Source organism: Ctenopharyngodon idella, chromosome 8 (assembly GCF_019924925.1).
Source record: "Ctenopharyngodon idella isolate HZGC_01 chromosome 8, HZGC01, whole genome shotgun sequence".
Taxonomy (NCBI): Eukaryota; Metazoa; Chordata; class Actinopteri; order Cypriniformes; family Xenocyprididae; genus Ctenopharyngodon; species Ctenopharyngodon idella.
In genome coordinates, this window is record NC_067227.1 from 9,823,538 (window position 1) to 9,836,715 (window position 13,178).

At 39.4% G+C, this 13,178-nt stretch overlaps 2 protein-coding genes across 11 annotated transcripts in view; one reads left to right on the forward strand and one right to left on the reverse strand.

Annotated features, from left to right (window-relative positions):
* Positions 1–13,178, forward strand: part of cacna1db (calcium channel, voltage-dependent, L type, alpha 1D subunit, b) — a 63,202-nt gene that overhangs the window by 25,928 nt on the left and 24,096 nt on the right. For 7 of the 9 annotated variants that reach the window (XM_051901931.1, XM_051901929.1, XM_051901934.1 and 4 more), the window contains exons 10-21: positions 425–502; positions 5,707–5,791; positions 5,969–5,995; positions 6,358–6,515; positions 7,158–7,383; positions 7,774–7,981; positions 8,764–8,884; positions 9,274–9,385; positions 9,474–9,519; positions 11,505–11,562; positions 11,644–11,776; positions 12,676–12,805. In XM_051901931.1, coding sequence (XP_051757891.1) covers positions 425–502; positions 5,707–5,791; positions 5,969–5,995; positions 6,358–6,515; positions 7,158–7,383; positions 7,774–7,981; positions 8,764–8,884; positions 9,274–9,385; positions 9,474–9,519; positions 11,505–11,562; positions 11,644–11,776; positions 12,676–12,805 — 1,382 coding nt within the window. The remainder of the gene's footprint in view (positions 1–424; positions 503–5,706; positions 5,792–5,968; positions 5,996–6,357; positions 6,516–7,157; positions 7,384–7,773; positions 7,982–8,763; positions 8,885–9,273; positions 9,386–9,473; positions 9,520–11,504; positions 11,563–11,643; positions 11,777–12,675; positions 12,806–13,178) is intronic. The other 2 variants (XM_051901933.1, XM_051901938.1) reach the window with 1 other exon arrangement.
* LOC127516969 (uncharacterized) overlaps positions 1–13,178 on the reverse strand; it is a 214,263-nt gene that overhangs the window by 9,853 nt on the left and 191,232 nt on the right. The window lies entirely within an intron of this gene.

Below are 13,178 nucleotides of genomic sequence, written 5' to 3' on the forward strand. Positions count from 1 at the left end.
AAAAAGAGCTTAGTAAATCTAAAAAGCGCTCAAATTAGCAAGAACTCCATTTTACTGATGTATCAAAAACTCAAAAACTCCATGATGGAAAACCTACCATCCAAAATGTTAAAATGATGGTTAATTTTGATAATTAATAATAATTATTTGCAACCTCATTATTATGCACTATGCATTAGCAAATGTATGTGTAGCTCTGCTTTGTAGTAAAAGTGTGATTGTAGTTTTCTCTTTAGCCTTTGCTTTATTATGCTTCATATTGAGTCAGAACCACAAATCCCCCTTCTGTGTCCCTCCTGTTTCTCTCATTTCCTTCTCTTCTCTCTCTCTGTCTGACTCTAGTGTTGTAGTATTGTAGTGCTGCTGTGTTTTTGTGCAGTAGACGCTCATAGCTGCTCTCTGTTTGAATGCATGTGAACTGAAGGGGTGACGCTGGGCGATCTCACCCACGGGAAGAGCACGGGAAACTCGGGCTGGTTCAGTCAGTCCACTGAGACTCAGGGTAAATTTTGCTCTGTGTGTGTGTTTGAGTGTGACCAGCATATCATATACATAACAACATATTCAATGAAAACAAAAATTCATTGAATATAGTCAGTGCTTGAAGTGGGGGGGGGGGGGGGGGGGGGGGGGGCAATATGTGAGAAGTGCCGGTACGCAAGAAAAAGTAACGGTTTGCTAAAGATTAAAATATGAAAGTGCCAGTACTGTGTACTGGTATTGCCCACTTCGAGCACTGAATATAGTTTCAAGAGACAAAGCACAAGTAACCCTGTAAGCGCATATGTTTGTTGTTTAACTGTATTTGTTAGTAACTGTCTATTCATCTATTCATTAAATATAGTTACATTTCTTGTTATCCCACCCTTTGCATCTTTGCATGCTTCATCAAAATCTTACCTTTTATATGTATACCATGTTTTCTGAAAACAAACAAACAAACAAGCAAAATTGTCTGCCAGTGGGGTACATGTACTTACTGTAGAGTTACGGTTAGGGTTTGGTTTAGGGTTAGTTAATTGCAACTATGCATAATTTACCATATTAGTAAATATTACTATAGTAAGTACATGTAATAACGTGTAACTACGTCAACTTACAATAAAGAGTTACCAAATAATCTTGTTTCTGTTTGAATTAAGATTATTTTTCTTACCCCATTGGTAGATAATTCAGTCAGTCTTTACACACATGTATCAAAATTCATCAAAATGATTTATTCCCTTTAGGGATTTTTATCAAATAGGCCACAATCTACATTTAGGACTAGCAGATGACATTTCCAACTTATACTCTACCATTCACTCTTTTTGACGGAAAAAGTTTGTGAACCTTGAAACTTATTTAATGAATCGCACACATTTACAGGATTGTGGATGTCATAGGCAGACAAGGATACATCCATGCTACCTTCAAAACTTAAAGGCATTTCAGTGCACAGGTTGTTGCACAAATATTGGATTCTGACATGCCCTGATGTCTTACCTTCAGATGTTTGGTCTCTGCTCACTGTTTCCTGTTTCTTCTGTTCCTGGTTCCACTTGTAATTGTGTCCAGGTGTTCTTTGTTCTTTATCAGTAAGTGCAAATAGTGATAGAAGTGTAAATAGCAACAAAAGTATTTTTGTTGCTATTTAAAATAAAAGTGTAAAAGTGTGAGAGAGATAAATTCACTATTATACTATGTAGATAATGATTTACATTCGTTGGAAAGCCTATTTGCCATTCTGTTGGATGATAACATGTCAATACGTTTTGTTAATTGTGACCCGCTCTGTGACTGTTACCGAGTTCGAGTGATACAATGTCATTTACTCTACAGGATCTATTCAGTCTGCTAAATATAATCAACTGAGTAACAGGCTAATAGGTAAAAATCACAGTGTATGTGTAAAAACCGAAGTATACTTTGGGCTTTACTCTCCACGCCACTGATCCTGTTATCAGCTGCAGTATTTTTGTAATTTAGTTAGTGTAAATAACCTCTGCCAACAAGATGGGCTATTTGCACTGTTGTAAATAGACACTCCGTTTATGGCATGTCGTTCTCCTTGGGTGTGTCTCAGTCATCTCCTTAATTCAGTAGTCAGGACATTGAACTAGGGCTGTCCCAATATCAAAATTATTCCATAGCACAGAAACGTTCACTCCCTAATAATTCCTATGTAACACAAGTATACTTTAAAGGGTTAGTTCACCCAAAAATGAAAATTCTGTCATTAATTACTCACCCTCATGTCGTTCTACAGCCGTAAGACCTTTGTTCATCTTCAGAACACAAATTAAGATATTGTTGATGAAATCCGTTGGCTCAGTGAGGCCTCTATTGAGAGCAAAGCCATTCAAACTCGCAAGGTCCATAAAGGTACTAAAAACATATTTGAAACAGTTCATGTGAGTTCAGTGGTTACATCTTAATATTATAAAGCGACGAGAATACTTTTAGTGCACCAAAAAAAACTAAATAAAGACTTTTCAACAATATCTATTTGGGCCGATTTCAAAACACTGCTTCAGAGCTTTACGAATCGAATCAGTGAATCGGAGCACCAAAGTCATGTGATTTCAGCAGTTTAGCCATTTGATAGGAGATCCGAATCACTAATTCGAAACAAAAGATTCATAAAGCTCAGAAGCTTCATGAAGCAGTGTTTTGAAATCGGCCCATATAGACATTGTTGAAAAGTCGTTATTTTGTTTTTTTGGCGCACAAAATGTATTCTAGTCCCTTTATAACATTAAGATAGAACCACTGAACTCACATGAACTGTTTCAAATATGTTTTTAGTACCTTTATGGACCTTGAGAGTTTGAATGGCTTTGCTCTCAATAGAGGCCTCACGGAGCCATCGGATTTCATCAACAATATCTTAATTTGTGTTCTGAAGATGAACGAAGGTCTTACGGGTGTGGAACGACATGAGGGTGAGTAATAAATCACATTATTTTCATTTTTGGGTGAACTAACCCTTTAAATTAGGGATGCACTGAAGAAGCTGCCAGTAATCACAAGTATTTTCATTATCAGCCATCAGCTGATTGTTTAAAAACAGCCCGTGATCAGTGATTATATCCTGTCAATCAAAAGGGGGCAGAAAAACGTGTCAAACTGCAACTCATACTGTGTGAAGAAAATCTCTCTTGTGTTGAATTAAGGGCTGTCAACGTGACAATAACACAAAATAGCATCCAATCGCAAAGAGCTCTGTTTTGTTACTTCTGATAAGAAACAAAGTCACAGCTTTCAGATTCTGTCCATTTTATCACAAAATTCAAACATTAAATGGTGTTTTGTTGCTCTTAAATGTGATGTGACAGATTGTTGTAGCGCCTCAGTTCAAGTGGAGCATTTTCTTCCACTTTACTACAAGTTATAGCACAAAATCATGAATGTTGAAAGATACAGAGCAACTTACTGAAATGTATCATGTCTCATATCAGCGTTTCAACTGTCAGTTACAGAACAATATATCAGTTAACATTACATTTACCTCAGGAAAGTTATCCAGTGTTCACAGTTCATTAGTTAGCTATAAAAACACTAGAGAGGAGCTTATTTACTGTTAATTATTTATGTATGTTTGAATACATTTGTCATGAAGACAAGTGTTTATGAAAACTATCTTATGTGCAGCTGAGTTGTATACAATGTAGCGTCTGTGCAGGATCAAACTAGCAAGTCAACTATAAACTTCGTTGAAGTGTTACTTTCTTGATCTTTTGTTTGTAAATCTCACATTGGCTCCGGCCTGGCTGACATTAACAGCTCACTTGACACATTTTATGGCCGTATCGATCCCCGATTGTCTTCCTTTGTGACTTCAAACGATCGTGGTCAACTCAGATCGAATTACTGCGAGCCATGCGGCCGCATTCCAGACATCGTCAAACTCCAATACACGTACGCACACACACGGAGTAACATACCAGGACTTTGGGCTTGTTTGTGTTTAAAAAGACAACCACACGCACGCTCTCTTTGTCTCTCGATTGTCTCTCAATTGTCCCTCGCCATTTCACGCACGTCTCTCCCAGACATCTCGGTGACCGCGCTTCCATCACGCGCTCCTCTTCTTAGGGACGACCATCTTTTTGGCACAAGTTTTCTTTTGTCAAGCCTTCTTCATCCGTCGCCCTAAGTCTTCGTTATCTACGAGACGGACTCTTTCTTCTTTATTTTCCGGTTATCTTACTCTTAAGTTAAACCCTTGTTTGAAAATCCCGCCGAAGAACCCTTTCTCGGAAAAGGACCAATCGCTCCAGCCGCACGCACCGAAACTCCTGCAGAAACACGAAACGACCACAGCACCTGAACCTATGCAAGTACAGAACCATTCTTTCCAAAGCGTTTTAAGCTCGATGTGTAAGCTGAGTTTCCTTGCTGGCTCTCAAAGGTTTTAACTGTTCGTAAGTTGCCATTTCTTTGATCACCTCTGTTTTCTTGACTTTACTTTCGTTTTCTATATATGTGTATTATTTGTGTATATTTAGCCGTATAGCCTCTGTATCCAGAGTTTCATATATTAAATACATTATATTCATGCTCGATTGTTTCTGCTGCTCATTCAGAAAACCAAGTCACTTCTACGTTTTTGATTCTGCAAAACTGCTTTACTGTTTAATGCTAGAATAAGAAGTTAATTCTCGTGACCAGAGAATGACCTCCTTTTATAATAGTCTATGAGAAAACTGATGGTTTGCTGGACGAACTAGACCAGTCTTTCTAAATTTAACTATTAAACTAGAACTAATCCTGAACCATATATGTAATTAATTATAATCTGTTGTAATTAATTCACAATATATGTGCATAATTCCCTTTTTGGTCGATTTATATTATAATTAATCATAACGTGTTATGATTTAATTATACATATATTTCACCCATAATTTGAGCTGATGAATTAAATACCTGTAATTCGCTACAACAAATATCCGTTTTTATTTGAGTGTGATTATTATATTTAAAAAATAAATAGCAGTTGAATATATAGTTTGGGTTCTGTTTTAATTTCAACCTCTAATGTACCAAATAAGAGTGTTCCCTGTATAGTTTACAGCATTAGTTGGGAGAGACTTCAAACTATCGGTATCGGCAGATGTCATTCTGAATAATTGCTATTAGTATCTGTGGAGAAATTTAGTATCTGTGCATCTCTATTTAGAATAGCAATAAACGAAACAAATCTACATCAGAAAGATATCAGCCCTGGCCGGTGATATTTCTGAAAGTTGTGGTGGTTTCAGTAGATTGGGTTCAGGCTGGGTGAACGTCATTTCACCAAGTGAAACATGTTCCTGGATCAACATTACAAACAAACAATCAGGTTTACAGTTTGTGTCAAGTTTAGGCTTACAGCCAGGGTTAGGTGCTTCTACATCAGTGTTATTCATTTCCCTCTGACTTTAGTGATAAGTTATGAGGTTGGCAGCTCCTTCCACCAGAGAGGAGCAGAGAGGGTGAAGGTTTTGGAAAGAAACTTTGTGCCTCTTTGTGAAGAAGCAACCAGGCACTGCTCGTTCACTGACCGTAACTGGCAGTAGGGAACATACAGCTGTACGTGTGTGGTTCAGAGAGGCTGTGTCTCAAAAAAAAAAACTTATACCTTATAACTTATAACTTTTAGATGGCCTGTAACTCCCTCTGCATTACAGTGGTGTAAAAGGCAGTCTTGTCCTCACGTATGTGTTTCCTGTGTCTCTGCAGCAAGTAATCCCATCAGTGAGACCGAATCTGTGAACACAGAGAACCCAGAAGAGAGTGAGAAGATCCTCTGCTGCGGGCGCGTCTGGTGAGCGATGCACCTTTATATCTGATCATACAGTTTTTCACGCCCTTTTGTATCTACAGTGCACAAACTCCCAGCTCTTGTGTCTTTAATGAAATGTTAACCAGTTGTCACTTGCTGGAAGTTTTTCATCAGCTTGTAGCGTGGCACACAATGATGCCATTTTTTTCACTTTTCCAGTCAGAAATTGACGAAGTCGAAATTCAGGTCAGTAGCTCCGTGTGTGTTCACAGCTGAATTCAGCTCCAGTCTTGCATGCGTGTTTGCTGTCGTCTCATTGATGTCATTTCACCTCGGTGTATATGTGCTCTTTATGTTGACATGTGTCGGTGTATCTGCCGAGGCACTTCGATGCTTGCTGTGTATGTTGTGTTTGAAATTAATACATTCACTGGCTTTGCCTTTCATTAAATGAAAGCTTGATGTCCTTTGCTTTGAACAGTCATCTGACCGTATGCATTGACACACTAAACAGCTCATAACATGTGCTCACATATATTAGCTGTGTAGATGAGCATGTTCAGTATGTGTCACTCACAGTGCTGTCCAATCACATCCTGTCTCTGCAGCCGCTGGCGTTGCTGGAACAGGTTTTGTCGCAGGAAGTGCCGAGCTGTGGTGAAATCCACCGTCTTCTATTGGCTGGTGATTCTGCTGGTGTTCCTGAACACACTCACGATATCATCCGAGCATTATAACCAGCCCGACTGGCTCACGGAGGTCCAGGGTGAGAAACGCACAGCAGACACTCACTGAAACTAATTTTGCTTTACACCCTGGAAGCGGTGCCTCCTCAAAAAAAAAAAAAAAAAAAAAAGGAGGGGGGGTGAGGATAATCCACAGTACAAAAATAAAATATTATGAAATATGACATTAAACTTTTTTTCTAAAGTCACACTATCCAGCTGTGACACCGGCGGTTAAAGTTACAGCAGGAGGCGCCGTTTCTCTTGCCTCCCCTGAGCCCATTGAGTTTGAACAGACCTCAGGTCACGTAATGGCCTGATTCGCGCTATGATTGGCCTTTTACACTGTTATGCGATAAATACAGCCTCATGTTTTGTGCATCTTCCGCATCCACAAATTGGTCTGAATGAATAAATAACGGTGTTTATGGTGGTAAAAGTAGATGAACAATAAATCCACGTAGATATCACCACTTTGTCATGTCATAATCAAATTTGAAATTACTTGAAAACATGTGAGGTTTTTTTTTTAGTGAACAAACAGTTTGGTAAATTAATAGTAAATCTCCTTACACCACTTTGGTTGTCAAAACAAAAATGAGTAAAGCTTGATTACTGACAAAAATGATGACAATTTTGTCTGAACTGACCGCTTGTCTTGGTTGTGATGTGTTCGTCTGCAGATGTGGCTAATAAGGTGTTGTTAGCCCTGTTCACATGTGAGATGCTGATTAAAATGTACAGTCTGGGGCTCCAGGCATACTTTGTGTCGCTCTTCAACCGCTTCGACTGCTTCGTAGTGTGCGGAGGCATCGTGGAGACGATCCTCGTGGAGCTGGAGATCATGTCTCCTCTCGGCATCTCCGTGTTCCGCTGCGTCCGGCTCCTCAGGATCTTTAAAGTCACGCGGTGAGAAACAGCTGCCTTCATAACGTGTAATTACTGATGACAACACTGTTGCCAGACTCTGACATTGAAATGATTTGTTTCTCTGACTTCACTGTTGATGTGAAATAGTCGAATTATAGGATGTTTCAAATAAAAACATGTGGCTAGTTGATGCATAACATTTGTGTATTTGTATTTTTGTCAGAATTTGTCTCGCCACAGAACCATTTACAAAAGTAAGCTAACAAACTAGAACAGAGAGCGAACAGGATTTTTTGTTTATGCTTGTCGTTTAGTGCTCTACAAAGTTCAGTTGTAATTGTTGTAACACGTTTTGTTTAATGTGACAAATAACTAAAATATCATGGTGCTGGTAGTTTGAACTTGTATTGCGTCTCTCTCTGTTTCTAGTCACTGGGCGTCTCTGAGTAATCTAGTGGCGTCTCTGTTGAACTCCATGAAGTCCATTGCGTCCCTGTTGCTGTTGCTCTTCCTCTTCATCATCATCTTCAGTTTGCTCGGCATGCAGCTCTTCGGTGGCAAGTTCAACTTTGACGAGACTGTTACCAAACGAAGCACTTTTGACAACTTCCCTCAAGCCCTGCTGACTGTGTTTCAGGTGTGTGTGTGTGTGTTTGAATATTAACAGAATAAACAGTATAATATATGTTAATATTATTCCAGTGTAAATCAGCTGTTTTCTATGTGAATATATAGTAAAGTGTAATTTATATCCTGTGATCAAAGCTGAATTTTCAGCATCATTACTCCAGTCTTCAGTGTCACATGATCCTTCAGAAAACATTCTAATATGATGATTTGCTGCTCAAGAAACATTTATTATTATTATCAATATTGAAAACATTTGTGCTGCTTCATATTTTCATGATTATTTGATAAATAAAAAGTTACAAACAGCATTTATTTGAAATCTTTTGTAAGAATATAAAAGTCTTTTCTGTCACTTTTGATCAATCTTACTGACCACAAACCTTTGAACAGTAGTGTACATTTACACAGACTGCTTGTTCAAAGTACAAGCGTTGTTCTGCCCCTACCTCCAAAAAAATACCATGGTACGAATGATCGTACTGTGCTATTCTTTGAAGCACCATGGGATACTTTGCAAATACCCTGGTACGTGAATATGATAATCATAAAGTACCATGTAATATATCAGTCTGAATCACAGCACATTATCCATTTTGTAAGGGACGTGTTGAAGTATAGTTTGTTTGGCAATATCAGGTTGTTTGGGTAGCTTACAGTATGAACATGAACTTGAAAGCAACATGTATAATTATTCAAGAACAGTTTCAGATGGAGCTCATCCATCCAGCTATTGCTGTGTCAAATACCCACTAATGAATACATACGTTTTTCTTACGTGTTTGACATCAGATCCTGACAGGTGAGGACTGGAATACAGTGATGTATGATGGGATCATGGCGTATGGAGGCCCTTCTTCCTCGGGCATGCTCGTGTGCATCTACTTCATCATCCTCTTCATCTGTGGGAACTGTATCTTTTCTTCTGTTCAGCACATTTGTGACAAAATGACCTCACTGTATAAAATTTCCTCAGACTGTGTAACTGAACATTGCGCATCATGCTAAAGAATGAAATTAAACCAGTTCTGCTGATCTGTAGCGATTAAAACAAAGTCAAAGTTTGGAATAATTACTTTTTAAAAAATGTTTTTCAATGAATTCTCTTTAGTTCAAAAATACAGTTAAAACAGTAATACAGATGTTTGAAGGAAACTCCTCAAGTACTGAGGTGTGTTGACGCCACAGAAACACAGGACTACACATTATGTTCAGCGGTCCATTGGATATCTTTAGTTTTATGAATATCGATTCAGAGAGAACATTATGTGTTCCTTTTAGTTTCTTAACACATCTGATCAGACATCTTACTGAACGTCTTCTTGGCCATTGCTGTGGATAACCTGGCAGACGCTGAAAGTCTGAACTCTGCCCAGAAAGAGGAGGAGAAGAGGAACAAGAGGAGGAAGAGCAGGTAACACTCGTCTCTGATTCCCTGAGAAGAGTTTCGTTCAGACACTGAGTACAAATGTCTGCTAACATACAGACTGTGTTTCGTGCAGGAGTATGAGCATATTCAAGAGAGATGGTGACGATGGAAACTTTAAGGTGGGTGATATTTAAATGCATGACATGGCTCTCTGGAATAATTCATCTGAACATTATCACTTTGTGATAATGAAAAGATGGCTTGCTGTAAAAAAAATTCTTACTTAGTAGTTTTGTCTCGTTTTCCATTACAAATATTGAAATTCTTTTTATTCAAGATACATTTACTTGAGTAGGAAAATGACTTTAGAAAAAGTAAAAATTACCAAAATGAAGTGAGTTTATGCTTAAAATAAGAAAAAAATATCTTCATATGTTCAGTTCTGTTTTAATGGACTTTGTAGGGAACTTTCAAGGGAACTGTTCAGACTGAACATTGATTGCCTGGCCGAGAGGCAGGACGTTCGTCCTAAAAGCAAACTCGATGAAAGTTTTCTGCCCTCAAAAGTGCAACCTCTGTGTCGGGGTTTGCCATGTTTTGCCAAGTTGTCGAGATTGTGGATGAAACAATTCTCTTCCTGTGTATTCGGCCCCCAGGTTTCGAATTATTCCAACACCCTGGGGTTGAAAGATCACAAGTATGGGGCGATGCCTAAGGTGGAGCAGATGCTTGCGAGCTATCTCTCCCCTGACACAGCTTCTTCCCTTAAGGCCTTGAACCTTCCCTCTAAGCCGGTCAGAACAACTTCGGCTTTGGTAGGAAAGGCTTAAAAGGCTGCAGGTCAGGCCTGTGTGTATCTGCACACTATGGGACTAATGCAGGCGTACCTGAAAAAAAGAAGTGTGAGGTAGAAAAGAGTAGAAAGAGGCTATAATTCAGTTCGGCTCTCATCCTCCTGCCCACTATGGTTGGCCTCGAGCAGGCTCTGGTTACAGAACAAGAAGTGAAGACTGTCTTGGTCAAGGAGGCCATAGAATGTATTCCTCCACCGGCTTCTACAGCCGGTAATTCATCGTTCTGAAGAAGGATGGGGGGTTGCGTCCAATTTTAGATCTGCACCATTTGAATCTTTCAAGATGTTGACCAGGATAAATTGAATCTGCTTTGCCCAGTTAGGGCACTAGATGCATATGTCCACAGAGCTGCCCTGTGGCGTAAAACTGATCAACTGTTTGTGTGTTTTGGGTCACCCAGGAAGGGGTACCCAGCATCTAAGCAGAGAATGAGCAAGTGGGTAGTCTATCTCTCTTGCATATGGGTCGGCTGGCCAGGCTTCACCGTTAACTGTCCAGGCCTATGCAACTAGGAGTATGGCGGCTTCTAAAGCCTTATTATTAGGGGCTTTCCTTTAGGACATATGTGATGTGGCGGGCTGGTCCTCTCCGCACACATTCATCAGGTTTTACAACCTAGATCTGGGCTCCAACCCGGGGTCGCAGATGCTGTTGTCTTAGTTGTGCTCGCTCAATTTCACACAAGACAGGCACTTATCAGTACGGTGGAGTGGGTATAAACATTCCCATAGCGTTGTAAACTTCCGACGCAGCACAAGTTCCCTTGAAAGGGAACGTCTCAGGTTATGACTGTAACCATGGTTCCCTGAAAAAGGAACAAGACGCTGCATCACCCTGCCTGTGACCGGTTTGCTTCGGACTGTCGGAAGCTAACATTGTTTGGTCTGCGCTTTATAACTTCCTGGTCATGACATCACCTGCCTTCCGTCATGCCATTGGACTGATTTCACACGTGCTTCGAGACACAGTCACGCAGAGGCATTCCCATAGCATCATAAACTTCTGACGCAGCATCTCGTTCCCTTTTCAGGGAACCATGGTTACAGTCCTAACCTGGGATGTTTTTGTTTTCCATTACAAATATTGATACAATTCTTAAATCAAGATACATTTACTTTAGAAGGAAAATGACTTAAGATATAAAGAAAAAATATTAAATGTTTATGCTTAAAACAAGAAAAATATCTACCAATGAGGTCAGAAAAAATTATCTTGTTTTCCCTTTGAATTAAGTTGATTTTTCTGTCCCCGCTGGCAGATTTTTTTTTTTTTTTTTTTACTGTACCTATCACTGTTATTATTTGTTGCAGGCGTCTGGTGATCAGGAGGCTGATCAGGATCTGGATGAGGACATGATTGACTCCTCAGGTAAACCTCTAATAGTATTTACCTCTCATCACCTGAGCTCCCGTGATGTCAGCTGATCACTGTGATTGTGTGTGTATGTAGAGGAGGATGAGGAAGAAGAGCCCGAGGTGCCATCAAGGCCGAGGCCACAGAGACTGTCAGAGCTGAGCCTCAGGGAAAAGATGCCACCTATCCCAGAGGGAAGCGCCTTCTTCATCTTTAGCAACTCCAACCCGTACGTCACACATACTAATACAAACCTCTAAAGGGATAGTTCGCTCAGAAATGGGAATCCTGCCATCGTTTACTCACCCTCATTACAAACCAGCATGACTGTCTTTACATTTACTCATTTAGTAGACACTTTCATTCAGAGCGACGGAGCAACATAAAAACATTAAAATACGGTGGATATAAAAAGTCTACACACACTCCTGTTAAAACAGCTGTTTTTTGTGATGTAAAAATTTTAATATCATCAATAAATCATATCAGGACTTTTGCACATTTAATGTAATTGCAACCAATGCAATGCCAATGAAAACAGATTTCAGAGAAAAAGATAAATATTAAAGACTCGGAATTGCATAAGTTGTTGAAGCACCCTCTATTACAGCTCTCGGTCTGTATGGACAGGAGTCTATCAGCTTGGCACATCTTGACTTGGGAATATTTTCCCAATATTTTCCTGGGCCATACCAAAACATTCATCTTTCTTTGCTGAAGCCATTCATTTGTTGATTTAGATGTTTTGGATCATTGTCATGCTGAAAGGTGAAAGTTCTTCTAATTTCTCATTAGAAGCTAGATTAGTGCACAAGTACAGCGTAACTGAAAATACAGAAAAGAAAGATTTTCTTTTAAAAATAAAAGTAATCGTAAGTGCCTTTGTTTATGGATGAAAACACTATCTTTTCTCAGTGGATACAAGGGCAGATATAGCAGAATGTAATTATTCTTGACTTCTGCCTGTTCAGATCTGGTGTGTTTATGATACACAGGAGATTTTTTGTATGCATACAGTATAGTGCCAAGTACTTGACATCATCTATGGAGACAGCTTGAGGTCTTTTGCATTGCCACATTGTTCATTCTCACACACTGTTGTCCATCTGGCCTCTGTCTGTAACGCAGGATCCGTGTGGCGTGCCATCGGCTCATCAATCATCAGATCTTCACCAACCTCATCCTCATCTTCATCATGCTGAGCTCCGTCTCGCTGGCAGCCGAGGACCCCATCCGTAACTTCTCTGCCAGAAACATCGTAAGACAGCCAAGAAAAAACCCAACAATCAAAACACCATTTGATCTGTTCTTTTTAACAGGATAAAATACACAAATACGGGAATAATATGAACGTCAGAAGAAGATGGGCTCCTCCAGCTGAGTCTGGTTACTCTCAAGAATATTTTTCCTTTGCTACACTGTAAAAAATCTCAACTCATTACATTTTGTTTCTTTTTTGCATGGGCTTTTTTGATTTTTACTTACTCCCAAAAGTTTAGTCTGTTAACTTAAACAGGTTTAAAGACATTAATGCTTTGAAACTTCAAGGACCGTAGAGCTGCTGTGGACTTGAGCTGACTCTGTGGATTCTGTGTACTGGATTTCTTTGTGAATTCATGTGTTTCTCTGTG